This window comes from Arachis duranensis, chromosome 5 (assembly GCF_000817695.3).
Source record: "Arachis duranensis cultivar V14167 chromosome 5, aradu.V14167.gnm2.J7QH, whole genome shotgun sequence".
In the NCBI taxonomy this organism is placed as follows: domain Eukaryota; kingdom Viridiplantae; phylum Streptophyta; class Magnoliopsida; order Fabales; family Fabaceae; genus Arachis; species Arachis duranensis.
The window spans coordinates 90,391,768-90,417,866 of NC_029776.3; the positions used below are offsets into that span (position 1 = coordinate 90,391,768).

At 38.8% G+C, this 26,099-nt stretch overlaps 2 protein-coding genes and 1 pseudogene across 6 annotated transcripts in view; 2 read left to right on the plus strand and 1 right to left on the minus strand.

Moving 5' to 3' along the window:
• Positions 1 to 24,746, plus strand: part of LOC107490253 (DNA mismatch repair protein MSH7) — a 41,674-nt gene extending 16,928 nt beyond the window's left edge. For 4 of the 5 annotated variants that reach the window (XM_052261443.1, XM_052261440.1, XM_052261441.1 and 1 more), the window contains 16 exons: positions 17,591 to 18,110; positions 18,228 to 18,323; positions 18,420 to 18,475; positions 18,695 to 18,761; positions 19,124 to 19,219; positions 19,336 to 19,467; positions 19,588 to 19,621; positions 19,700 to 19,747; positions 20,324 to 20,520; positions 20,638 to 20,764; positions 20,873 to 21,150; positions 21,365 to 21,559; positions 22,686 to 23,087; positions 23,388 to 23,484; positions 23,619 to 23,746; positions 24,037 to 24,746. In XM_052261443.1, coding sequence (XP_052117403.1) covers positions 17,688 to 18,110; positions 18,228 to 18,323; positions 18,420 to 18,475; positions 18,695 to 18,761; positions 19,124 to 19,219; positions 19,336 to 19,467; positions 19,588 to 19,621; positions 19,700 to 19,747; positions 20,324 to 20,520; positions 20,638 to 20,764; positions 20,873 to 21,150; positions 21,365 to 21,559; positions 22,686 to 23,087; positions 23,388 to 23,484; positions 23,619 to 23,746; positions 24,037 to 24,522 — 2,862 coding nt within the window. In that variant the 5' untranslated portion in view covers positions 17,591 to 17,687 and the 3' untranslated portion in view covers positions 24,523 to 24,746. Of the gene's footprint in view, positions 1 to 16,610; positions 17,114 to 17,590; positions 18,111 to 18,227; positions 18,324 to 18,419; positions 18,476 to 18,694; positions 18,762 to 19,123; positions 19,220 to 19,335; positions 19,468 to 19,587; positions 19,622 to 19,699; positions 19,748 to 20,323; positions 20,521 to 20,637; positions 20,765 to 20,872; positions 21,151 to 21,364; positions 21,560 to 22,685; positions 23,088 to 23,387; positions 23,485 to 23,618; positions 23,747 to 24,036 lie in introns of those variants that run through there. The other variant, XM_016111010.3, reaches the window with a different exon arrangement.
• On the plus strand, positions 4,730 to 8,154 carry LOC107490254 (aldehyde dehydrogenase family 2 member C4-like; annotated as a pseudogene).
• Positions 8,272 to 9,151, minus strand: LOC107490256 (multiprotein-bridging factor 1c). Its single transcript, XM_016111013.3, has one exon. It carries the CDS (start codon positions 8,939 to 8,941, stop codon positions 8,507 to 8,509), a length of 435 nt encoding a protein of 144 aa, XP_015966499.1. The 5' UTR covers positions 8,942 to 9,151; the 3' UTR covers positions 8,272 to 8,506.
• Positions 24,747 to 26,099: the final 1,353 nt, after the last annotated feature.

A 26,099-nucleotide genomic window follows, 5' to 3' on the forward strand; every position in this document is an offset into this window, starting at 1 on the left:
ATTTCCAACCTCGTCGCTCCAACTTCCTTTGCTAGGGCTAAGCCCCCTATGAGGGCTTCGTATTCTGCTTGGTTGTTCGAGACGGGGAACTCGAACTTGATCGACTGCTCGTATACGACCCCAGCTGGGCTCTCTAGGATGATCACGGCGCCCCCGGATGTCTGATTAGAGGCCCTGTCCACGTGGAGCCTCCACCATGTGCCTGTCTCTTCGGTTGGATCTCCCGTCACTTCTACCAGGAAGTCTGCCATTGCTTGTGCCTTGATTGCTTGCCGGGGTTCGTACCGTATGTCATATTGGGAGAGTTCAATGGACCAAGTCATCATCCTTCCCGCCAAATCGGGTTTTTGGAGTACTTGTCGGATTCCTTGGTCTGTTCTTACGACAATCTGGTGACCTTGGAAGTATTGTTTTAACCTCCGAAAAGAGGCCAAGAGTGGCAGAGCTAGCTTTTCCAGTTTGCTGTACCTTAGTTCCGCCCCTTGTAGGGCTCTGCTCACGAAATAGACTGGTTGTTGAACCCTTCCTTCTTCTCGTATCAAAATCATGGCCAGGGCTTCTCCCGTTATGGCGAGGTACAGGTATAACGGCTCTCCGGCCTTTGGCTTCCCGAGCACAGGGGGTGTTGCTAGGATTTCCTTGAAGTGTCTGAAAGCTTCCTCGCACGCGGGCGTCCATTCAAATGTTATCCCTTTCCTCATGAGGTTAAAGAAGGGTAGGGCTTTTGTTGCCGAAGCTCCGAGGAAACGGGATAACGAGGTGAGTCGACCTGCCAATCTCTGGACGTCCTTGACACAGCCCGGACTCTTCATTTGGAGTATCGCTTGGCATTTCTCAGGGTTGGCTTCTACCCCCCTTTGGGTTATCATGAATCCTAGGAATTTTCCAGCTTCCATGGCGAAGGCACATTTGAGGGGATTGAGCCTCATACCGTGTTGTCGGAGAGACGCGAATACATTTCCCAGGTCATTGAGGAGGTCGTCAGGCCGCGTAGTCTTCGCGAGGATGTCGTCTACATAGACTTCCACTGTCTTGCCTATGAGATCACCAAATATTTTGTTCATCAGTCTTTGGTATGTTGCCCCTGTGTTTTTTAGGCCGAATGTCATCACCCTGTAGCAGTAGGTCCCCCCAGGCATTATAAATGCTGTCTTGTCCTCGTCGGGTCGGTGCATCGGTATCTGATTGTAGCCGGAGTAGGCATCTATGAAGCTCAGATACCGGTAGCCCACCGCCGCGTTGACGAGTGCATCTATGTTGGGGAGGGGGAAACAATCTTTAGGGCATGCCTTGTTGAGGTCGGAGTAGTCTACGCACGTTATCCATTTGCCGCTGTGCTTTTTTACTAGAACTACATTCGAAAGCCAGGACGAGTAGTCTAGTTCCCGTATGAAGCCCGCTTCTAAGTGGCCGGCCGTCTGCCTGGCCACCTCCTCTGCCCTCTCCCGGGACATCTTTCTCCTCCTCTGGGCTACCGGGCGGGCTTCCGATTTGACGGCTAGGTGGTGCGACATGACTTTGGGGTCTATTCCCGGTATGTCGGCCGGTGTCCAGGCGAACAAATCCCATTGGCCCTGATCATTTCTGCCAGAGGCTCCTTCAATTCATGTGGAAGGTTTCTATTGACAAACGTGAACTTTTCCTCCGTGTCACCGACCCTGAACTTCTCCAGGTCCCCCTCTGGTTCCGATCTGGGCTTGTCGTCAACTCTGGCGTCCAGGTCGGCCAGGAACACCCCCGACGCCTCTTTAGATTTCTTCCTTAGGGAGAGGCTGGCATTGTCGCAAGCGACCGCCGTTTCTAGATCTCTCCTTATGGACCCTATAGATCCGTCGTCGGTAACAAACTTCATGACTAGTAGCTTTGTGTTGATTATCGCCTCAACATCGTTAATCGTCTTTCTTCCCAAGATGATGTTGTAGGCTGTGGAGTCTCGGAGAACCACGAACTCAGCCATTGCCGATCTTCGGCCTTGAGCCTGTCCCACGAAAATCGGCAGAGATATCACTCTGTCTGGCTTGATGAAGTGGTCACCTAACCCGATGACCCCGTGCTGGTGAGTCGATAGGTCGGCGTCCTTTAACCCAGTGCGTCGAACACGTTGCGGAACATAATGTTCGAGTCTGCCCTCGTGTCGACAAGGATTCGTTTGACGAGGCCGGTTCCCACTATGACCGTGATGACCATGGGTGGGTTTTCAGGGGTCTCGTCGAACCACTGGTCTTCCGGGCCGAAAGAGATGGATGGGGGCTTCTTAGAGCTTCGCACCAGCGAGGAGGAGACCGCCAGGACCTTGGTGTCTTTCTTGTGCGCCGATCTCGACCTTGGTGCTGTGTTTTTGGCGGTTACTACGTTTATCACGGTGAGGCCGTGGTCTTTGTCTTCTGGCTCTTGTCACCGTTTCGCCGACCGGGTCTTGCCCTCCTCATCTTGGTCGCGATGTCGTCTCCTCGGCTCCCTTATAAGATGGGAGAATTCTGTTAGTTTACCGTCCCTTATCGCTTGTTCTAGTGCATCCTTCAGGTCAAAGCAGCCCTGTGTTTGGTGCCCATAGCCCTTGTGGTAGTCACAGTAGAGGCTCTTGTTTCCCCCAGTACGATCCTTGAGTGGTCTGGGCTTCGACAAGATTCCTTTCTCGGCTATTTGCTGATAAACTTCCATGATGGGAAGAGTGAGTGGAGTGTAGTTGGTGAATTTTTCGATCCGGGGAAACGGTCTGGGTGCCTTGCTCGGCCCTCCATCTCTGGCTTGCTCCTTCTGTCTTTCTCCGTTACCTTGTTGCCTAGGTGGATTGTAGGAGGAGTGCCGTTTATTGGCAGCCACGACTTGGCTGACTTCCTCGTCATTTATGTATTCCTTAGCTACAGTTTGGATCTCGTGCATCGTCCAAACCGGTTTCGTGGTGAGGTGTTTTCGGAAGTCCCCGTTGAGGAGGCCGTTCGTTAGACAGAGGCTGGCCACCGAGTCGGTTAAGCCGTCAATTTCTAAGCATTCGTCGTTGAACCGATCCAGGTATTTTCTGGTCGGCTCCCCGGGCCTTTGGGTTATCCCAAGTAGGTTGATCGGGTGCTTAGCCTTTACTATTCGTGTTGTGAATTGGGCTAAAAAGCACGACTAATGTCCAAAAACCCGTAGATGGATTCCTGCGGGAGGCCGTTAAACCACCGGATCGCAGGCCCTGCCAGGGTGACCGGGAAGGCCCGGCACCTCACCTCGTCTCCTACTCCCTCCAGATTCATTCTGGCCTCGAAGGCCATGAGGTGTTCCAGAGGGTCTTGGGTTCCATCATACCTCATGTCCGTTGGTTTGTCGAAGTGCTTCGGCAACCGGACTTTGAGGATGGATCGGTGGAACGGGGTGGCGCCCATTATCACGGGTCGCCGTGTCTTTACAGGCCTCTCTTCCCCGTCCTCATGATCTTGTCCCATGAGGCGCGTTTCCTTGCCTCGGGAGTAGATGATTGTGTCGTTTCGTCTTCTCGGGATAGGCGAATCTTCTCGGGTGCTTTCCGCTTCCGATCTGGAAGCGGAGGCGTGCCGGGAGCGACTCCGTTGGGAATCTCTCTCTCGGCTTTCAGGAGACGAGGAGTAGCTAGGGTCGGTGGTTCGTCGATTATGCTCCTGATCGGCTAGTTGTCGTTCCAGGTTCTGGACCTTATGGCGTAGCTCCTGCATTATTTTAGCGCTGTTGCCGCCAGTTCCTCCGAAGGGGCGTGTCTCTCGCGTCCTTGTGCGTGGTTCATTGCGTTGCCGGGGGGACCTTCGTCGCCCTCCCGGTGAAGCGACAGAGGCTGCCCCCTCTGCGCCGGCTATTCGGCCTTGGTCTCCGGTGCCCGGCACAACGTCCATTTAGGCAATCCCCACAGACGGCGCCAATGTACGGTTGGTTGGTTACCGGACGATTCGGGTGGAGGTTTGAGGTGGTGGAGACGCCTTGTTCTGATCAGTTGTGATCGGATCAGGCCAACCGGACTGCCGGGCTCTTGTTGTGGAGAGAGGGGTGTCACCTGCAAAGACACTCCGACGCTCTAGTCAGTTAGTGTGCAGGTGAGAAATAGACAGGTGGAATGTGTGACGTACCTTGGGAAAGAGCTGGACCCCCCATATATACCGTGTCAGGGGTGGGCCCCGCAAGGGCAGAGCCCACCTTCCTCGAAGCTTCCTTAGACAGCAGTGATGAAGAGCTGCCCAGGACGCGTGCTCGGGTCAGACTTCGTATGCTTTTCGCCCGACCGTCCGGGTCGGAGGGCCCATGGGTCGGGCTAGCCCATGCCGCTTTAGGCCGGGCCGTATCAGGATCAGAGGTGTACACAAAGGAATTAAAAGGAGCTATATCTGCCTTGGCCTCTCTTCAGGGCCATCTGTAAATAGCATCTGGTCCAAAAATTATTTTACACAAGTGGATTGGCACTGAGTTGAATGGGATTCCGTTTTTTTATGCACCACCATTACATGTTGTGAGCTTAAATATAGTAAGTGAGATTTCCTTAAATCTTTTATCAAACAATAGCAACCAAGTTTATATATAGTAGTCAATGGGAAAATGAGATGCAAAGTTTATTTATTTGTATCTGTATTTAATATTTACACAAGTTTTACTAAATGGAAAATTAAAAGAATTTTGAAATCATCTGTCTCTGTAATTTTTTTAGTGAAATAAGCTTTGAATGCTTAGCTTAAATATATTGAACAAAAGAAAATGAGAATCAGATAAAAATGGATGTTATTGAATTAATTTCTTCTACTTCTCTTAGGTAATATCTGTTAACATTTTCTCAGGTAAAAAACTTCATCCTCATTGGTGACATCCATAAAAGTATATACTTTCTTAGTTGGAAAGAGCAGGGTACTCAACTTAGCATATTGGCCAAAGATTTCGGTAATCTTGATTGCTTTGCAACCGAATTTCTGATTGATGGGAGTACTCTGAATCTCATAGTTTCAGATGATCAAAAGAACATCCAGGTTGGTCTCAAGGCTATATGCTACTGTGTTTTGTTTTATTTGTTTTTATGTGCATTTACGGCTTTTTTTTTTAATATTGTAACTTAGGAAAAGCATGAAGTTCTGGCAAGTTGCATTCATGTCATAGACTTATTTTTTATTTCTCTGATGTTTCATCCATAAAGCCAACTCCATCTATTGGAAAAAGGCTTGATTGTTGTGTATAATTATGTCTAATGAATTTACAGCACATTTTCTGATGCTCCATACATATTTTTCTTTCTTCTTTCTATAAATACATTCCTTTTTCCAAAAAATAAGAACAATGCTGCTTCTTGCTCTGAAGGTTGTGTGACATCTTTGTTTCATTTTTCTTCATTAATGCATATAACCTTTGTAATGTTTGCGAGAAAAGATGTCCGAGAGTTGGAAAGGACAGAAGCTTCTTTCAAGAGCCGAATTTCATGTCGGTGCCCATGTGATCGAAGTGGTTCTGGCTCCAATAAAACCAATCGATTTGACTTATTGTTTGGTACCTTGGATGGTAGTATAGGTTGCATTGCTCCTCTCGAAGACTACAATAATCATTACAGAGAAAGCTTGTTGATGCCGTACCCCATCTTGCTGGCCTGGCCCCCACAGTATAGTGGACTGTGAGCTTCTATGCCAGTAAGTTCCGTCTTCATCCAAACATTATTGTATGCGTATGCTATTGAGAAATTGAGTCAATTCACCATTTCATCAATTAAAATATACTTGGTTTTCTTCGTCACAGTTATGAGGTTGGAACAACTAGATTACAAATACTCTCAAATCTAAGTGATCTGGCTCTTGGAACAAGCTTCTTGTGAACACAGCCGTCGTCTTGCATGTCTAGCGAAATTCTTCGGCTTTTGATCCAATCTGGTAGCATTTTTATGATCGGAAAAAGCGCTTTGCCTTGTCAAATGCTTGCAAGTGTATTATCCTTCAACCTTGGATCATAAATGTATCGCGGTTCTATAGTGTGCCCAGATCGGAGCAAGTTAGGTTCTAGAAACATCTAGAAGCCCAGATCAGATCTTGGTCGTTACATTGTTTTGTCAGCATCGTGAATTCATTCTAACATTCTGTAATTACAAAAATGCATTTTGAAGTGCTCAAATGAAAGAATCACAAAACTTGAAGTTCCTCAACAATATGCATGCATGGTTTCACACTGTAACTGTTACTTTAGCAACCATATATAAAATGGGACGCCGGTCATTTCCAATCACTGGAAAAAAAAGTTACTGAAATTGGTTGATCAGTCAAAACGAAAATGTAGAGTATGATAGCTGATAATTAAGGTAGCAAATGATAAAATCTCACTTTGAACTTTCATACTTATTTTATTAATTCAATTAGTTAATGTGATTATAACATTGTATCTATTTTTGAAAGTAAAATAATGGTTCTGTTGTCCAATTTTTGGATATCACATTGCATTGTTAATTTCTTGCTTTTCTAAGTTGAATATTGTGTTTGTTCTGTTTTTTCTAAGGCTGGAATTCCAGATGGCGTGCTCAATGTAGTACCAGGATTTGGACCCACTGCTGGTGCCACAATATCCTCACACATGAATGTTGATAAGGTAATCACTTGATAAGAATAATTCTTCTTTTTAGGTCAATAAGAATCGAACTCTAAATCTTTAAATCATAAAAGCTATATTATATCATGAAACTACTTCTCCTAAAGGTTTAAGCTCAGAAAAATGCACATTAATAGTTATATCTCCAATAACTTCAACATTGTGGCTTGACCACGGCATCATATTAAGTCACATTGTGGGATGTCTTGGATAGTTTGATTCATGTAACTGACTGCAATGTAACTTGGCTATAGCATTGTATGTGTGTGCAGGTTAGCTTCACCGGTTCGACAGAGGTAGGCGGTGAAATAATGCATGCTGCAGCTAGCAGCAACTTGAAACAAGTTTCACTTGAATTAAGAAGAAAGTCACCTCTTCTAATCTTTGATGATGCTGATGTAGATAAAGCTGCTAGCCTTGCTCTCTTGGGCATAGTATATAACAAGGTCAAATTTCTCTTAAGTGAATTAATAATGAAGAAACTCAAGTTACACATTATAATGACACTCTTTAACATTTTGTTCTTGTTTTGATTTCAGGGTGAGATATGTGTTGCAAGTTCACGTGTGTTTGTTCAGGAACGGATATATGATGAATTTGAGAAGAAGTTGGTACAGAAAGCAAAAGCTTGGGTTGTTGGTGATCCTTTTGACCCTAAATCTCAGCAAGGCCCTCAGGTATATGGAAAATATTACCATATCATATTAAATCATTTTCCTCGTATTTTAAATAAGTATACCTTACATTCATCATCTTTTAATGAATAAAGTCTAAATAGTAGATAGATTATATATCGATACGAATAAAATTAAGAATAAATAATTACAATGATCTTTTATTCGTAACTACTGTCCCTTTGTAGATTGATAAAAAGCAATTTGAAAAAAATTCTTTCCTACATAGAGCATGGAAAGAAAGAAGGAGCCACCCTTTTATATGGGGGTAAAAGATTAGGAGACAAGGGCTACTACATTGAGCCAACAATTTTCTCTGATGTTAAGGTGAACGTTATCTCCAAAAAGGAGTATTGAATATTTGAATCAACCTTTTTTTAGGAAAACAAGACAACTAACCATCATGTTGTCAAATATTTTCCTTCTATTCTTAAACAACCATTTTCAGGAGGACATGCTTATAGTACAAGATGAAATATTTGGCCCTGTGATGTTACTAATGAAATTCAAGTAAGCTACACAAGTTACTACTTTATGTTTTCTTTGTGCACTATTACTGTTACAATAATAGATGGAAAATTGAAACAGGACTATTGAAGAGGCAATTATGAGGGCTAATAACACCAAATATGGGCTAGCAGGAATTGTGACAAAGAATTTGGATATTGCAATTTTGCAAACACAGTGTCCAGATCCATTCGTGCAGGCATTGTTTGGATCAACTGCTATTTCATATTTGGGAGTGACATTCCTTATGGAGGGTATAAGCAGAGTGGATTTGGAAAAGAATATGTACCTGCAACAGAAATCTGTTGTAACTCCAATTTACAACTCTCCTTAGCTTTGAATTCAATGTCTCCTCTATCATATAAAATGGATCGGATGAAACTTTTTGAAGCTATGTATACCTTTCCTCGCACATAAAATTCCCGCTTTATGAAACTTTTTTCTTCCATCTTTGCCTCTTTGGTCTCGTGGTGTCTCACTAATTGCATGTCTTCATTAGTTCAAATATTAGTACTTGAATCATATTAGTTAATGAAATTTTCATATGCAAATTAACCGTAATCTCCAAATTTTAAAATCAAATAAGTCATAATAACATTAATCTACAGCGAGATCTCATTACACTATCAAACTTTTGTTAACACTCTCTCCCTAAAATCACACGTTAACGTTCCCTTCCATCATATCAGATATTAAACAACAGACCCTGATCCAGAACAGAACACAACACAACACCAAACAAAGCACTGTTATTAAAGGAAAATCTTCTTTCATTTTCCGATTTTGCCCCTGAGCTTGACACCAAGAACTCTCTCCATCTTAGCGAGTACGGCCTGGTTGGGCTGGGCTTTGCCGTTCTCGTACTCCTGCACCACCTGCGGCCTCTCATTGATCTGCTTCGCCAGCTCTGCCTGGCTCATCTTCTTATCCAGACGGGCCTTCTGTATGGCCTGCCTCACCTCCACCGCCACCCGCTCCAGTGCCGCGGGCTCCGTCCCTTCCTCCAGCTTCCTCGCGTTGATCCCAGGCCCGGGCTTCCTGTTAGACCCCGCGTCAAACTTCTTGATGGTCTGCACCTCGGCGCCCGACCGCAGGGCCTGGTTCACGGCCTTGGGATTACGAAGGTGCTGGGCCTTGGGCCTGGACTTGTGCAGAACCACAGGCTCCCAGTCCTGCGTTATGGTCCCCGTCGATCGAGTCGGCATCGTTGCAAAACACGAGGTAAGTTTTGAAGAAAAACGAAATGATGAATTGAATGAAGAAAACCGGTTGTGAGTGAAGAAGAAAAATTGAAAACTGAAAAGAATGGTAGAGAGATGGTGATATATATACGAGGCTTGGTGAAATGAGTGTCTCTGGAACGTTCTTTGTGTGATTTGGGTGGGTGCCGTAATGCCGTTTGTGTGGTTTCTCCAGAAGGTTCGACCTATATCCAATTCGTTGCTTTGTGGCGTTTTCAAATGCCGTGGATATTTTCTTTCTTTCTTGTTCATCAAGCAAGTCGAATATATACTCTCTTTTTTTTTTCTTATTTGGAGGTTGATTATAGATTATGAACTTCATTATCATGGAAAGCAAAGTTAGCAAACAATGGGACGACGGACGAAGGTTAAAAAAGTATTTATATTCTTAAAATTTATTATTAAAAAATAATTTTGTGTTTGAATAAAAAATATAAGAAGTATTTTTAAGCAAATAATTTATTAAATTTCCTTACAATTTTGGTTTTTAAAAAGTGTGAAAATACTTAATCAATTAAAAGTAGACTAAAGGTTTATTTTAGTTTTTAGATCGAATCTTACTTGGAGTACTGTCCATTGAAATATTTTATTTTTATTTCGAATGACTTTTAATTTAATATAATGTTCTTCGTTCTATTAAATTTAAAAAATATTTAATATTCTTAGTAACATACATAATAATTACGAAATTAGTTAAATAAATATTATTAAGAGGCTTGTTACACATACAAGTCTTTTTGACTTACAAGTCTTACAAGTCCAATAAAACATTACACTTAATTAACGCATTACACACTTCCACATTCAAGAGTAAATAAAACACACGTTATTCAACAACTTCCTGTTTCCAAAGCGCGCTACTCACCATGCATTATGAAGACTCTTCTTCTTCTTCCTCCATGAAAATAATTTTCTTGCCAAATTTGAAGATAATGGAACTTCAGAAATACACCCCAACAGTTACAGAAACACACCCAAAGGATTACAGAAATACACCCAAACGGTTACAGGAATTCACCCAAATGATTATAGAAATACACCCAAAGGATTACAGAAATACACCCAAAGGATTTAAGAAATACACCCAAAATTCGTTGAAGTACACCTTATGCATATTTCAGAACTCTTTCTCTTTCTCCTCCTCATCTTCTGCTGCTTCTTCTTCTTCAAAAACGATTTCAGAGCTTGATGTAAAAAAAATAGAAATCGAGAATAACGAAGAAAGAAAACAGAGAAAAGCACGTAAATGAAGAAGAAGAACAAAAAGAGGAAGAAGAACGTGCAGCAAGAAGAAGAAGAAGAAGGAGAAAGAGAAGGAAAGAAACGAAAGAAAAGAAGAAGATGAAGAGGAAGAAGAACGTGCAAGAAGAAGAAGAACGAGAAAGAGAAAGCAAGAAACGAAATAAAAGAAGAATAAGAGGAACGTGCAGCAAGAAGAAGAAGAAGAAGAAGAACGTGCAGCAAGAAGAAGAAGAACGAGAAAGAGAAGGTAAGAAACGAAAGAAAAGAAGAAGAAGAGGAAGAGGAAGAAGAAGAAGAACGTAGACCTTGCATCGCGTTTTTGGGGGATTTATTCGTTAATTAACTTGTAAAACATACAAGCCCTAATGACTTGTATGCAGAACTTTTCTCTATTATTAATTTATTTTTTCGGTTCTTATATCGTGACTATATATTGGTCTTCTTGTTAATTTATTAATCTTAATATCATTTTAATATAAATATAGTTAATATTTTTTATCTTTAAAATTATAACATTGAAATATATATACATATTAAGAAAGATATTATTTAATTAATAATATTTATACTTTACGCACATTAACAATATTAAATATTTACCATATCAATAGTGGGACAAAAAATTGTAATAAATTGTTATGGATAAAATTGGGCTCTTATTAACATTTTAAGAAAATTATAAAAAGTATTTTATTAAATATTATTAAAAATAAATTTATATTTTAGTATATTGAAAATTAAGTTTTTTATTATATTTTAAAAATCATTTTAGATATGGAATAGAAAGTGGTGTTTTAGTTAAATATTGGTGTTTGGGGTATTTTTCAGAGATGTGAAAGTGTCAGAAACACTGCTCAACATGTAGATTCTGTGTTAGCTTTTCGTAAAATGAAAACAGCTTTATCAGAGATTCCCAACAGAAATTCACCACATGTCGTGTTTCCAGGCAACACGCAAGTTTCGTGTTAACGTAGCAGAAATTCTGTGCAAATTTTTAAAGCAACTTTATCAAAGATTTTCAACAGAGATTCGTCATATAGCAGCTGCTGAGCAACATGCAGCATCCATGTTACCCATTGTAGAGATTCGTGAAAGCCACGTGTCTCCATCCAAATAACACGCAGGGTGCGTGGTAACCTCCTTTTGCCACGTGTTGGCCATGCAGCAGCACGCAAGTAACGTGTTGACTGCTGTCTCCATGCAAGAGGCAAGCCTTGCTCTGGGAACAAGTGTCATTTATGGTTTAGTTTTGGTTCCGGTATATAAAAACGGAGGAGGAGTGGGGCTTGGCTTCATTTCATTTCATTTCGTTCCCCATTCGCTATTATCATACACTTTCATCTCACGAAACCATAGTCATTAGCCGCAACTGTTTTTTTTTATTTCATTTTATTTATTGTGTTAGGGGCAGGGGCAGAGCCACATAGTAGCAAAGGGGGGCAATGACTCCCCTAATTTTTAATTTCTTACATGTAAATTATATATAAATTTCAATTTAACTCTCTTAAAATTTTATTTTAGTCTTATTTTATTATGTAAATATTTTTAGCCTCCATCTCCCCTAGTTAGGGGTGATTAGTTAGTTTTAGAGTTCAGAGTAAGATTAGAACATCTAAAATGGTACGTAATTATACGTCTGCATAAAATCATATCATTAACTATTTGGGACATCTTAACCATGTAAGTTTATTATTTCCGGTTAATTTGTTAGTATTTATTTGGTTAGCATTAGTTTAGTAGTTTGTCATTATTTATTTGAATAATTTTTGTCTAAATGATTTTATTAATAAAATTAATAAAAAAATATGAATGTGAATGATAAGAAATTTGAATTTTTCTAATTATTATTTATTTTATTTTCTGTTATTAATTTATTCTTGTTGCTATTTATTAAATTAATTCCCTTTATGGTTAAAATTTACCAGGTTAATAGGATTCTTCTGTCCCGTAAATTTGACTAGCTAGCCAGAGACGTGGCATCCGGCGGTTGACCAAGCCTTACAAACCACCGAATTCTACCAGCTCTCGAAAGTTGGAGTGATAAGAGGGCATTTCGCGATACTATCTGCTCTTCTGAAAAGGTGATGGCCAGAGACATTGGAGGACGTGTTACACATATTCGGCCCACCCATTAATGGAGAGGTTGTGACTGGTTAGACCGATAGCAGTCACGACTTCTTGGTCACCCAGAGTTTCGCGATATTCGGCAGTGAACCCGTCGTAAGCAGTTCATCCAAAAGCTACATAAAACTTTCATGGGTTCGTCATATTAGAGACACATAGCCTTTAGACACATGCGAGCCTGTTAAGTGCTATGTTAGGCGTTGCATCTTCTGTCTGCTGGGTACCACCCTCTTCGCGGATAAATCGACAGCATATGCCCACGCGAAGAAGTATTGAACCAGCGATATTTGAAAGCTCTTATGCATGAATTGAAGCTTCAGAATACCCGATGAAGTATCCTAACATCGTCCACCTCTTGACTCCCATTAAACAAGTGTCGTGTTTCTATTTGAACTTGTGAACCAGGCATCTTTTGAACTATTGCCAAGAACCACAACGGCAAAGTTTGGTAAGATTCTTCCCACCCACTAAAAACCTTGGTTATCGACTTATGCTTTGCAAACCAAGCTTTTCGGTAACTGATAGTGTAGTTGAATATTGCCTGGACTTCGGCAATTATAGATTTGATCTTTATGAAAAGGTCAGATTCAACCAATGGCTTCATAACTTCAGCAATCATGTCTGAGTCTAACTTAGAGTGATCGTGTGAGATCATTCCCATGGAACACGTGTGCCTCCCATTGTATCTCCGAATCTTTCAACAGGCTTTCTTCTGTATCAAGTTGGCTCAGATAAGCCAGTTGCACCCACGTCCATCAGTCTTGCACTTTGCATAGAACGTTTGTGGTTCGGATTTATAAACAACATAATCGACTCATTTGGAGATAGTGTAACTCCGAATTGCCGCAATGACTGATTTTCTTGAACCGTATTGCATTCCGATTCTAAACTCCCCATCCTAAGGATCAGCAACACCTATAAGAAAACAAATTTGTCGCTCATTGATCCGTTAAAACCAAATCAAGTAAACATATTATCCACTCCTTACATATCTATGTTTGCATATTCGGGAAATTCCAATGCCTATATGGCGTCAAGATCTAAGTTACGCATAAAAAGTGGAACATTTATTGATTGACTAACTGCGGTTGGAACTACTAAAGTTTCTGCCATTGCCTCACCTCGCCCATCCCCGTCCTCGTCCTCATCACCAGCTTCGTACGTAGCTTCGAACTCCTCATCGCTATCATTATTTATTTCCAAGTACACTTCGTCTTGTCATCTTGCACATTTGTGTCATGTTGAACCTCATCTGCAGCTATATGCTCAAACTCACCATATAACTCAATCCTCAGGTGTTGTACCTAAGTTTGTTGGTGAATATGAAACATCCGCTGAATACTTGTTTCATCGACGATTGGCATAATTTCAAACTGTATCAGGCCGCCAAATACGACAACTGGACTCTTGTAGATATAGTTATCAGAACCAAACCAGTAATTAATCCGGTTATATGATTGGGTCACCAGGTCACTGGTTCAACTGGTGGGTCACAGATTCACCCGGTTAACATGGTCATAATTAAAAAAAATATAAAACTATATAAATAAAATTAAAATAATGGTTTAAAACTTAAAATACAAGTCTTTACAAATATTAATAATCTAATATCAACTCTTAGACATAATAAACTAATCTATAATAAACTAATCTCTAGTACAAAATATTCTCATAATTTAAATGAACAATGACGATCAACATATTACACATTTTTAAAATACAAGTCTTTGCTGATGATGCTTGTTCCTTAGATGGTGGTGTTTCTGATAGTGTTTGAGATGAAGACATTTTTAAAATTATAGTAAAAGAAACAAAAAATTTTCAGCAATGAAAGATTTAGCCAGGCAATTTTTTAATCAACACAGCAACAACCACCGAAGTTCACTAAGGATAATCAACAACAAATTCAACTATTCAAGTATTCACCTCTATTATCCGTCGACAAAATTCAATCCAATGATGTTATCCAGCAACAAAAGAAAATTGCTCAGGTTCAGCAACAATTGTGAAAAATCAAATACAGTAGCAACAACCACCAGATTCAACAAAAATTATAATTAAAATTTGCTAAGGTTCAACAATAATTCTAATTTATTCAAGTACTCAATTTTGTTATCTAGCAACAAAATTCAATCCAATGATATTATCCAGCAACAAAAAAAAAATTGCTTAGGTTCAGCAATAATTGTAAAAAATTAAATACAGCAGCAACAACCACGAGATTCAACAAAAATTATAATAAAAATTTGCTCATATTCAACAACAATTTAATTTATTCAAGTATTCAATTCTGTTATCCAACAAAAAAATTCAATCCAATGATGTTATCCAGCAACACAAAAATATGCTTAGGTTCAGCAATTCTAAAAAATCAAATACACAACAATAATCACCATATTCAACAACAATTCTAATTAAAATTTGCTTAGATTCAATAACAATTCTAATTTATTCAAATATTCAACTCTTATATCCAGCAACAAAATTCAATCCAATTATGTTATCTAGCAACAAAAATTTGCTCAGGTTCAGTAACAATTGTGAAAAATCAAATACAATAGCAACAACCACCAGATTCAACAACAATTCTAATTAAAATTTGCTCAGGTTCAACAACAATTCTAATTTATTCAAATTTGACACTGAAACCAGTGAAAGAACAGGATTGAAAATTCAAACAGAGCTCACCTGGTTAACTGGTTCCGAACTTCCAAGACCGCGACGAAACAAGAAGACGACGACCAACACCATCATCCAACGGAGCAGATGCTGCTTGACTGGTTCCGTCTGTTTCTTTCGCTGACGAAGCGAATGCAGGAGCACGAGACCGCGACGACGAGCTTATGAGTGTGAGATCGAGAGAGGTGGGGGGTTCCATTCAGATTAGGTTTTAACAAAAGGGGGTGGGGGAAGAGGCATTTGAAACGACGTCGTTTGCAGGTAAAGTTAAAGAAAAAAAATAAAAAACACAACCCAGACCGAGTTGTATTAACCGACCGGGTCACCGGTTTTGATGAAACCGGCCGGGTCGAACTGATTTTTACCGGATCTCATGCTTATTCGGTTCAATAAGTGACTTGACTCGGCCAGATGACTGGGTGATTGGGTTTTCGGTCGAACCGGCCAGGTCGAGTCGGGTTTAATAACTATGCCTGTAGAGAATGTTGCACACCTTCTTTAAAATATCAGTCACTATACTTTGATAGAGTCCGTACTGTAGTTTCGCAAATGTTATAGTGCACGGAACCGCAAATAAAAAGGTATTCTCACACGCAAAATTCACCCCATATGTATTTCGTATGACCTCACCGTTGTGGTAAACCACTACATTTGCAGTGCCTTCCATCACACCAATCCTGGAGGAAAATACCTCTCCCATAATGAAGTAAAATGATTACGAGTTTCAGTTTTTATAGGCAGAAGACTCACCTTGCAGATTACGTATTGCAACGCCATGCAACCAGCGTTTGCCACGTGTACAACACGCAGTATGCGTGTTGCTTGCCAAGCTGCCACATGTCAAACACATATGGTGTGTGTTGCGTTTGATTTGGACAAGTGTCCAACACGTTGGGTGCATGCTAAGTCAGCACGTTACCTGCGTGTTTTGCCTACACCTCTGTAACATCCACCCACCTGTATATACACCAAAATCTCCATTTCCAACAAAAACATACATCTTTATTTCATATTAAAATTCTTTAGCGAAATATATTTTTAGGATATAAAATATCCTAAATCTTTTTTTTTGTTTGGAGTAATTTTTTCTTTTCCTTCCCCCTAGCGTTTGTTTTGAGGTACTGAGACAGAGACTGAGAGATTGAGATTCGATATCATGTTTGTTGGTTAAAAGACTAGTACAAAAATTTCTATCTCTGTCCCTAAAATTTCAGTATTTCAGTACCTCCAAAAAGTGGAGACACCGAAGACCAAAATTTTTAGAGATGGAGAGTGAAACTTTGATAACATTTTATATTTAAAATACCTTTATTTCAATTAATTAATTCCAATTTTATCCTTTGTACAAATTAAATTATAATTTCATTATTGTTTCAATTTCTGTCTTCTACTTTATACAAAAAAAATACTAAAATTTATTTTAATTTTTGTTTCTTAGTCTCTAAATCTCATTTTTATTTTTTCGTCCCTATCTTTCCACCAAAACTATCTAACTGGATAAAAGTTAAGCAAAACTGTTGATGACGCACGGACTTATTTTTCTTTTTTAAAAAAAAAAAGAAAAAAAAGAAAAAGAAATGAAGACAGAAAGGGAGAAACCGAGAAAGCAATTTATAGTTTTGGTCTTTTGGAACACCCAATTTATTGAATTTAACAGGTTGAGAATGAGCGCTAAAACTTCCCCTTGGCGCCAAAAAATTTTACTGCACAGTCTCAAATATACACAATTCTACCGTAAAGCTTAAACCCTTTCATACATTTTTTCTGTCACTCTCGCATTCTCACCTCAACGATGAATCGCCAGAAATCGATACTTTCATTCTTCCAGAAAGCCTCGCTGGAAAACAAATCTTCCGGTGAGCGCCGACCTCCCGATTCGTCTGTCCGTCAACACGACCGTAATTTCACGGCCGCCGTCAATCCTCCAGCGCCGGCGGTAGAAGATGTCAGAGGAACCGACACGCCGCCGGAGAAGGTGCCGCGTCAGGTTCTACCGGCGACCTTCGCTTCGAGCGGGAATGGCTTTGCTCCTAACCTCTTTGAGAGCATCATGCACAAGTTTGTCAGCGACGGCGATAAGCTTAGTCATAGGTACAAGTCATTCATTCGGTCATTCCCCTTTAGGGTTTTGTTTCACCAAAATGCGAGAGAAAAAAAATGAAATGTGCTTATTTCGTAAAGTTTCGATGTTCTATTTTCTTATATTGTTTCCTTTTTCCATTAAGTTTATTAGAAAATAGAAAAAAGTAAGTTAACAGAAGTGTCAACTTGTTATCTGAACTAAATGCATGTGAAAGGTGAATGGAAAAAAAATAGCATGTGAATTTTCACTTTGAGAATGATGATCAATCATCATATTTTGGATTATTCGGTAAACTTTTGCAACATAGTAAATTGAAGCAATTTGATTTCTCCAAGGACTTTTATTCTCTAGCGAGTTAAACGATACCGAACATACAATACTGCTGGAACTGAAATTTCTAAATGAAATGCTGTTTAATTTAATATAATTTTTATTATTGTTATTTTGCCACTACAATGATCTTATGTGTGCTAATGTTTTTGCAGGAGCCAGTCATCAGATGACAGTTTGTGTAAGTCTTCTTCACCATTATGTGCTAACGGTAAAGGACAGCATCAGGAGTATGAAGGAGCTTTTCAACCTATGGTGAAAAATACTGCTGTAAGTCTCAAGGCAAAGGCAAATCAGTTAAAGCCTATCGAAATTAATGATGATGTTGTTGGGCCTGAAACACCAGGGATGCAGCCTCTTGCTTCTCATGCTAAGCGAAGTCGAGATGATGAATCCAGGTTTCGTTCATTGATGGATTCTGGCAAACGAGTCAGATTTCTTGAGGATTCACCATCACTGAACTTGACTAAGAAGGAAGCAGAAGTGGCTAGCAGGTTTGAGTGGCTTGATCCTTCTCGAATCAAGGATGCAAGTGGAAGAAGGCCCAATGATCCTTTGTACGACAGGACAACACTTTATATACCTCCGGATGCTTTGAAAAAGATGTCAGCTTCACAGAAACAGTATTGGAGTGTCAAGTGTAAATACATGGATGTTATGCTATTTTTTAAAGTGGTTAGTTCATGAAGTATTTTGACTATTGATGTCGTAATACCATTTAATTCTGAGGATTTACTGTGTATTCATTACCTTCAATTAATAGTAGTCTGCCATAATTAATGGCATTCACAGGGGAAGTTTTATGAGCTCTATGAAATGGATGCTGAAATTGGCCATAAGGAGCTTGATTGGAAAATAACATTAAGTGGTGTGGGAAAATGTCGACAGGTCAACTCTTTTGTCGTATATAGTCGTTTGATTATTACTTTCCTACTTGTTTACCTCTTACAGATTAAAGAGAGTTGTTATTACTTGCTACTTCAGGTTGGTATATCTGAAAGTGGGATTGATGATGCTGTTCAAAACTTGGTTGCTCGGGGGTAAGTACTAAGGATAGAGTGAGATTTTGTTTGAAAGTTGATTTGATTAAATGTAATGTACATCTGAAGTGGAGATTTCATGCAGCACATAGATGAGTATGGCTAACTCCAGATAGATTGCATGATATGATCTTACTAATCATGTTGCATATCAATTTCCTAGCTAATGAATTGAGGACTTAGTATGCCCTGTTTTGAGTTTTTTCTTTCGTTTTGAAGATACAAGGTTGGAAGGGTGGAGCAGTTGGAGACATCCGAAGAAGCAAAGGCTAGAGGAGCCAACTCTGTAAGTTTTTCCATGCTTACAGTTGTGTTGGCTTTGCTAAATTCTTGTAGGTGACGTTGTTCTTTGGTTGTACATAGAAAGTTTTGCTTCATAGCTATTTAACCTAGATGTGGATAAATTCACGTTCATTCAAACATTTTGAATTTCCTGTGTCTCAGTCTATTGTATGTGTTGGAAACTGTTTCCTACCTGATGTTGCAGCAGATAACATGACATTGAACTGAATTAAGATAAATCTTTATATATCATTTTATTTATTCATTATCCTTAGTGCTTTTGAGTTCTAACAAATTATCTTATGCAACGTGCAAATTCAGATTGCCTTTTTTGCATGGTATTACTGACTGTCATCATATTTTCAGGTTATTCAAAGAAAATTAGTTCAGGTCATCACTCCATCAACCACTGTTGAGGGTAATATTGGGCCTGATGCCAACCATCTGCTTGCAATAAAAGAGGTTTGCACTGTTGCTGAGTTATTAATTTTTGCAAGCTATTATAAGTATACCTAATGCATAGATAGTTTTGTTGGTACCTCGAAATGTTAAATGGTGATAAATTGAAAAATTTACAGGGTAGCACCAGCTTGGATGATGGTTCAGTTGTGTATGGATTTGCTTTTGTTGATTGTGCTCGTCTTCGATTTTGGGTTGGCTCCATTGATGATGATGCATCATGTTCTGCTCTGGGAGCTTTATTGATGCAAGTATGTTTTGGGACATCTTAATTACCTATTTTTCACTTTTATAATTAGGGTATAGGTTTCATGAATTGTAACTCATTTGTAAAACTTTTAGCTAATTTAATTTTGGGCATTGGTGTTTAGGTGTCGCCTAAGGAAGTTATATATGAAAGTAGAGGTGAACAACAATCTATTCTCAAATACATGTCAAATCTAAAGGTCCATTATTTCATGTTAAAATATAATGTTTTTTCAGGGCTGTCCAAAGGAGCTCAGAAAGCGCTTAGAAAATTCTCATTACATGGTGAGATGTGATCTTCTGTTGCTGGTGTGGGGATATATTAATGTGATGTAGAAAGCACTCTGGGATTTTATATGGGTGTTTCTTTGGCTTGGGAGCTACACATCAATTACAGCACTTCTTGAAATTGATTTTGCACGGTTTTATATAGTAATAAACATCTTGTGGTTGGAAAATGTTATGATTTATTTGGTAATTTTGTTTTTCTTATTTCAAAATGAACCGGGTTTTAATATGTACACAATATGATTAACCTTCTGAATCTGTAGACACCACCTGGACTATATCCATATGATATGAATATATATATATATATGGAACAAAATGTTTTCATAGGAATTCAGGCTATATATGTTCATTATTCTTAACGCAATTGCTTGTGTACATTCTGATAACTTGAGACCAATTACATTAGGAACATTTTTCAGGTCGCAATTCTTTTCATTACTTTGTTCTTTTGTTTTTGGATATTTTGGCACTACAACGCAAACTCCCTATATCCTAGGCACAAAATTCTCATTGTCCTCTAATTTATTTTAATGTTAGAAAGTATTTCTGAATCTCAATTCTCTTTTGCAGGTTCAACAACATTACAGTTGACTCCAGTGCAGTCTATTGCTGACTTGGTAAACACAGAAATCAGTGATTTAGTTCGCTCAAAAGAATACTTTAAGAGGTCTTTTCATTCACTTGATTATGTGCTGAGCAAAGTTACTCATCATGAAACTGCAATGTGTGCTCTTGGTGGACTGATTGATAATCTAGTTAGATTGAAGGTATGTTTAGTGCTTACTATGATTCCTTTTAAGTGGGGTTAGTAGCAGTATTTTTAAGAATATTCAGTTATGTTGCAATGGTAGTAGCAGTATTAAAATGCTCTACTTTATGCACAGCTAGATGATGTCCTTCAAGATGGGGATATATATCCTTACCAAGTTTATAGGGGATGCCTTAAAATGGATGGTCAGACGTTGATAAATCTGGAGATCTTTGGTAATAATGCGGATGGTGGGAAAACAGGTAAGTGATTATTTGATTTGTTCTATCTTAGAACTGTCTTAACTTTACAACATAATTTTATTAAAAATTAAATATGCAGTTGTATAATCAGTTCTCCTCTCACTTCAGGTACTTTGTACAAATATCTTGATAACTGTGTGACTTCATCTGGAAAGCGGCTTCTTAGGAACTGGATCTGTCGTCCTTTAAAAGATGCTGAAGGAATTAAAAAAAGGCTTGATGCAGTTGATGATTTAATGACTCGCCCGGAGATTGTGTCACAGATTGCTCAACATCTTCGCAAGCTTTCAGATTTGGAACTATTGCTTGGCCGAACCAAGTCCAGCCTTCAACTATCAGGCCCTCTTTTACTGCCTTTGTTGGCAAAAAAAATATTGAAGCAGAGGGTGAGTTACTTCTATTTTTGTTTTTTAAGCCTCATTTGTTCAGGACATGGTAATTGTTTTTCACGCTGACTTTGAAACCAAGTTTCACTCATATGTCAGATACCATCTTATTTTAATGTCAAAATAAGCACATTGACTTGCTAGCAACTTTGCATTTTTTATGGCAATCATAGTCTCTGCTTGGTGCACATATGTAATGTTTAATTTATTACAGGTGAAAGTATTTGGGTCACTTGTGAAAGGGCTTCGCACTGCTTTGAGTTTGTTGCTTCTTCTACAGAATGAGCAGCCTTTAACATCATCCTTGACAAAAGTCTTTAAACTACCAATTCTGGCTGGTAGTGATGGGCTTGATCAATTTCTTAGTCAGTTTGAAGCAGCTGTAGATAGTGACTTCCCAAATTATCAGGTTTGTTTCCTTACTCATGCTTCTCATTTAAAAAATATGAAATAAAACCTTCATATCTTCTCAATCTAAGGGCTTCAGGTTCATGAGAGCTAAACCCAAGCACTAAAGATAAAAAAATTTGCTAGTTTGAAACTTATATTGTATGGGAACTGGCATGTACCCTCATCAGAGGGTCCTGTTGGTGACAGTTTGCTGTGTTACTTGGAAATTATAATTGTTGATAACCATCAGTAATTTATCGAATATTTTAAATATTGAAACAGAAGAATATTCAGTGATAATAATATCAAGGGATGTATGTTAGTTCACAATATTGGATATAGTACTAAAATTAGGGTACCTGCTCAATGGCCATGAACATTGATCAGCCAAAGCTAAGGCTGTGAAGTATGATGAGGAAGAAGCACTAATCAACACCCTGATCTAGGGTCCAAGGTGATGAGGGCTAAATCCCAAAGACTGTGAGTAGGTCATGCACCTGAGACCAGATTGGGGACTATGTGAATGATAGGCAAGGAGTGGGAGACTTGACAGATACAAGATCCAGGGATGACAAGCCTTCGGGTAATTGTAGGTGGGATTAACTTGTTAGGAAATTTTAGATTTGGTTCTTCGGGAAGTGGGGAATGGGCCTGGCCAAAATGTAGATGAGGGTGGAGGCTAAATGTTTAACCAGGCTAACTGAAAATCACTTTGGTTTTATATAAGCTATGAATTCCGTTGCACTATTTGGGCTGGCTGTGTAAGCTTACTCTATTTTGACAGCCTTGTGTCCTTTTAACAAATTTGGTGCATTATGCTAAACATCTGTGTAATTAAAGTTTTAAACAATTCATTTATTGTGGTGACCAAATCCATTTCTAATTATCTTTGTTAAACACGTGCTAGCTGACTGCTTTGCCTTTTTCTACATAGAATTAACAGTTTGGAATTTTGATGTGTATTGTATCTCAAATGTTGATTCTCAAATTTTCAACAATATTACATGGTCATATGTTAGAACATGCAATTGCTTGTTATGTTGTTATGTTTGAATATGTTTTTCCTTTGTCAACATTAATGTGAGGAATAGAGGGAAAGTTTTTACTTGTATACATGACTAAGCATATATTATATCTGGTGGCAGAATCATAATGTTACAGATTCAGATGCTGAAACACTTACAATACTTGCTGAACTACTTTTGGAGAAAGCTACACAATGGTTTGAAGTTGTTCACGCCATCAATTGCATTGACGTGCTAAGATCCTTTGCTGTTACTTCTAGCTTCTCATCTGGAAGTATGTGTAGGCCTGTCATAGTGCCAGAAAGTTTTACGGGTAAAGACAATGGAGGACCTGTGCTTAAAATGAAGGGGTTATGGCATCCATTTGCCCTAGGAGAAAATGGATGTGTGCCTGTCCCCAATGACATAATTCTTGGTGAGAATGAAGGTGGGCATCATCGCACATTGCTGCTGACTGGACCAAACATGGGTGGAAAATCAACACTTTTGCGTGCTACCTGTCTGGCTGTTATAATGGCTCAGGTTCTCTCTTTTGTTCTAGTGTATATTCTCGTGTTTTCCCCCTGTTAGACCTCTGCACTCTACTCTATCCGCCTGATTTAAGTACACACCATTGTTCAGTTTCCTTCCTTCCTTCCTTTCTTTCTTTGTAACAAATTTTCCTTATTGTAAGGGGAAAACATTACACATTTTGGAATAATACAAGGGGCTTATGTCTGAATTATGAAACCTCTAGGGGGATGCATCTTATATATTATGCACTTTGCCATGTCATCTTTTTCTGATACCTTTCTTTATAATATGCCTCTGATGCCTTTGCAGATAGGCTGCTATGTGCCATGTGAAAGTTGTGTTCTCTCAGCTGTGGATATCATCTTCACACGGCTTGGAGCAACAGATAGAATCATGACAGGCGAGAGTAAGTACTCACAAATGGAAGTATGCTTTATAATTTGTACCATACGGCATCCAGATGATCTTTCCTGCTTAAACAAATCAATGCTTCTAGTAAGATGAAATGTACAGGCCAACAAATTTTGCTTCTATTTTCAGGTACCTTCTACATTGAGTGCACAGAAACTGCATCAGTTCTCCAGAATGCTACCCAAGATTCTTTAGTTATACTTGATGAATTGGGTCGAGGAACCAGCACTTTTGATGGCTATGCCATTGCATATGCAGTGAGGCTCTGCTCTTTACCATTCTTGTGTGTGTGTGTGAGGTTTTCCAAGCGGCCGCTTTGGTTTTATTTTAAAGTGTGCCACTGCTTAGAATTTCAATACTCTTTAAGTTGGAGAATTACAGTGTGGCTATCTTCTTTTTTTTTTTTTTCGTTCAAGGTTCTGTTAAGCTATACCTTGTGCTTGAGGCATAGTAAACATTTGAAATTGAGTGTGTGACCTAAAGTATCCATGTTTCGATAATGTCTGAAAATTGTCATCCTATTTAATAATTCTCTGGATTTCCACAGGTATTCCGCCATCTGATTGAAAATGTCAATTGTCGGTTGCTATTCGCCACACATTACCATCCACTCACTAAAGAGTTCGCCTCTCATCCGCATGTTAAAATGCAGCACATGGCTTGTGCTTTCAAGTCAAAATCTGATGGCTATTCCAAATGTGGTGAGGAACTAGTATTCTTATACCGGCTTGCCTCCGGAGCATCTCCGGAGAGCTATGGGTTGCAGGTTGCCCTTAAGGCTGGGATTCCGGAGAATACCGTAAAGGTTGCTTCAAAGGCTAGCCAACAGATGAAAAAATCAATTGGAAGAAGTTTCAGATCAAGTGAACAGAGATCAGAGTTCTCAACACTTCATGAAGATTGGTTGAAGACCCTAGTGTCTTTCTCACGGATACAAGATTCTAAATCTTTTAATGAAGATGATTTAGATTCATTAATATGTTTATGGTATGAACTAAAAGCTGCTTTTAGATCGGGAAAACAGATGTTTTAGTGGCAGGTAGGATGGGGTCAAGGATCTGACTTTCATAGTGCAATATGTAAATTTATACTGATTGAGTAGTTTTATACTTTTATTTTCCTTTCAGAAACATAATAGCTTCTTTGTTTTGCTTTTATATGGAAGAAAGGGAAAAGATGCAAATATAGAATTAGAGAACTAGCCAATATATAATGTCTGTCCCTTGTCTTCTTGTGACACTCGAAATAAAAATAATCTTAGGCATTAAAGTATGTTTAACACTAAAAGATGTTACCGATTTTTTATTTTATTATTATTGCTGGGCTTAAAAACCCCAAACCAAGGGAAACCCAAAACAAATTAGACTAAGCCCTGCTTTCGGCGCCACGCACAGGGTTCAATCGGAGATCTATTCACCGGCAAGCACAGCGGGAGGAGCCTGCCAAGAAGCAAATCAAATCCGCCATTGAAGCCAATATTTGCCTAAGGCTGTTGGCTACTGAATTATCGTCTCATCCCTCAATGTATGTTTAAATTTCAATTATTCACTATTTTAAAGTCCTTACAACTTTAAGTATGTAATTAGAGATAATGTGAAACTTCTACCGTAATATCCATTATAAAGTTATGTACATATCTAACTATATTTTATTCTGTCAATAAAAGGTATTTGATTCAATTATTTATTTTAAAAATTTACAAACGAAAATTATGAGATTGATTATAATGCAAAATTCTTACACTAAATGACAGGGGAATTAGCATTAGTGGATTGTTAGGCGAAGGGTATATTGGGATTGAGAAAGTTTAAAATTTGGCCAATATTTAACTATCAAAAATAAAATGAGTAATCTTGCACCATTGGATGTAATCTCCCACCGTTAAACACACTTATGATGACTAATTAATGGTTATATATCACAATTTTTGCTGGCCCCTAGCACTTCTCATTAAGATTTATCAATGAATATTATTTATATTTAGATATATTTAAATAATACTGTTCTTAATAATCATAATTACCTAAACCTTAAATAAAGCATGGGTCATTCCTAATGAGGAGATTGCTCTGGTCTTGCAAGAAGACCATGTTAGATAAAAATTAGGATGGCAGTTTTGCCTAGTCTTTTCTTTTAGCTTGTTTTCCTTTTTCCTTTGTCTCTGAACAACAAAATAAATAAATAAAAATAATGGAGGTTGACAATAATAATTTTCGCAAGGAAGACTAACGAGATAATCGAATGTTTGATGTGCATACTGCATAAGCATAACTTAAGTGTAACGACATTTTTGCAAGGCGAAATCCCTTCAAATAAATAAAATATAAAAATAAGACAATAAAACAGAAGAAATTAAATGTACGAGTGATTTGGCAAATGTTCCGGCAATCATTTTCCCCATGATTATTTGTGTCCTCAAACATGCGAAACTCCATGCACAATCCCCTCTCCTTTGTACTCGGTCTTCTCCACTCTCATCACTCTAATCTAACGTAAACTTTCATCTAACTAACTAAGCTTTTCTTCTCTCAACAAAAATCATGCACATGCACAAGCAATGATGTCACCACCGCATAGTTGAGTAAAACAAATAATAAATTAAAGAAAAAA

What these genes read in the sequence shown, in the direction of transcription:
- LOC107490256 (XM_016111013.3), bottom strand. Translation starts at nt 8,941, where the DNA reads ATGCCGACTCGATCGACGGGGACCATAACGCAGGACTGGGAGCCTGTG.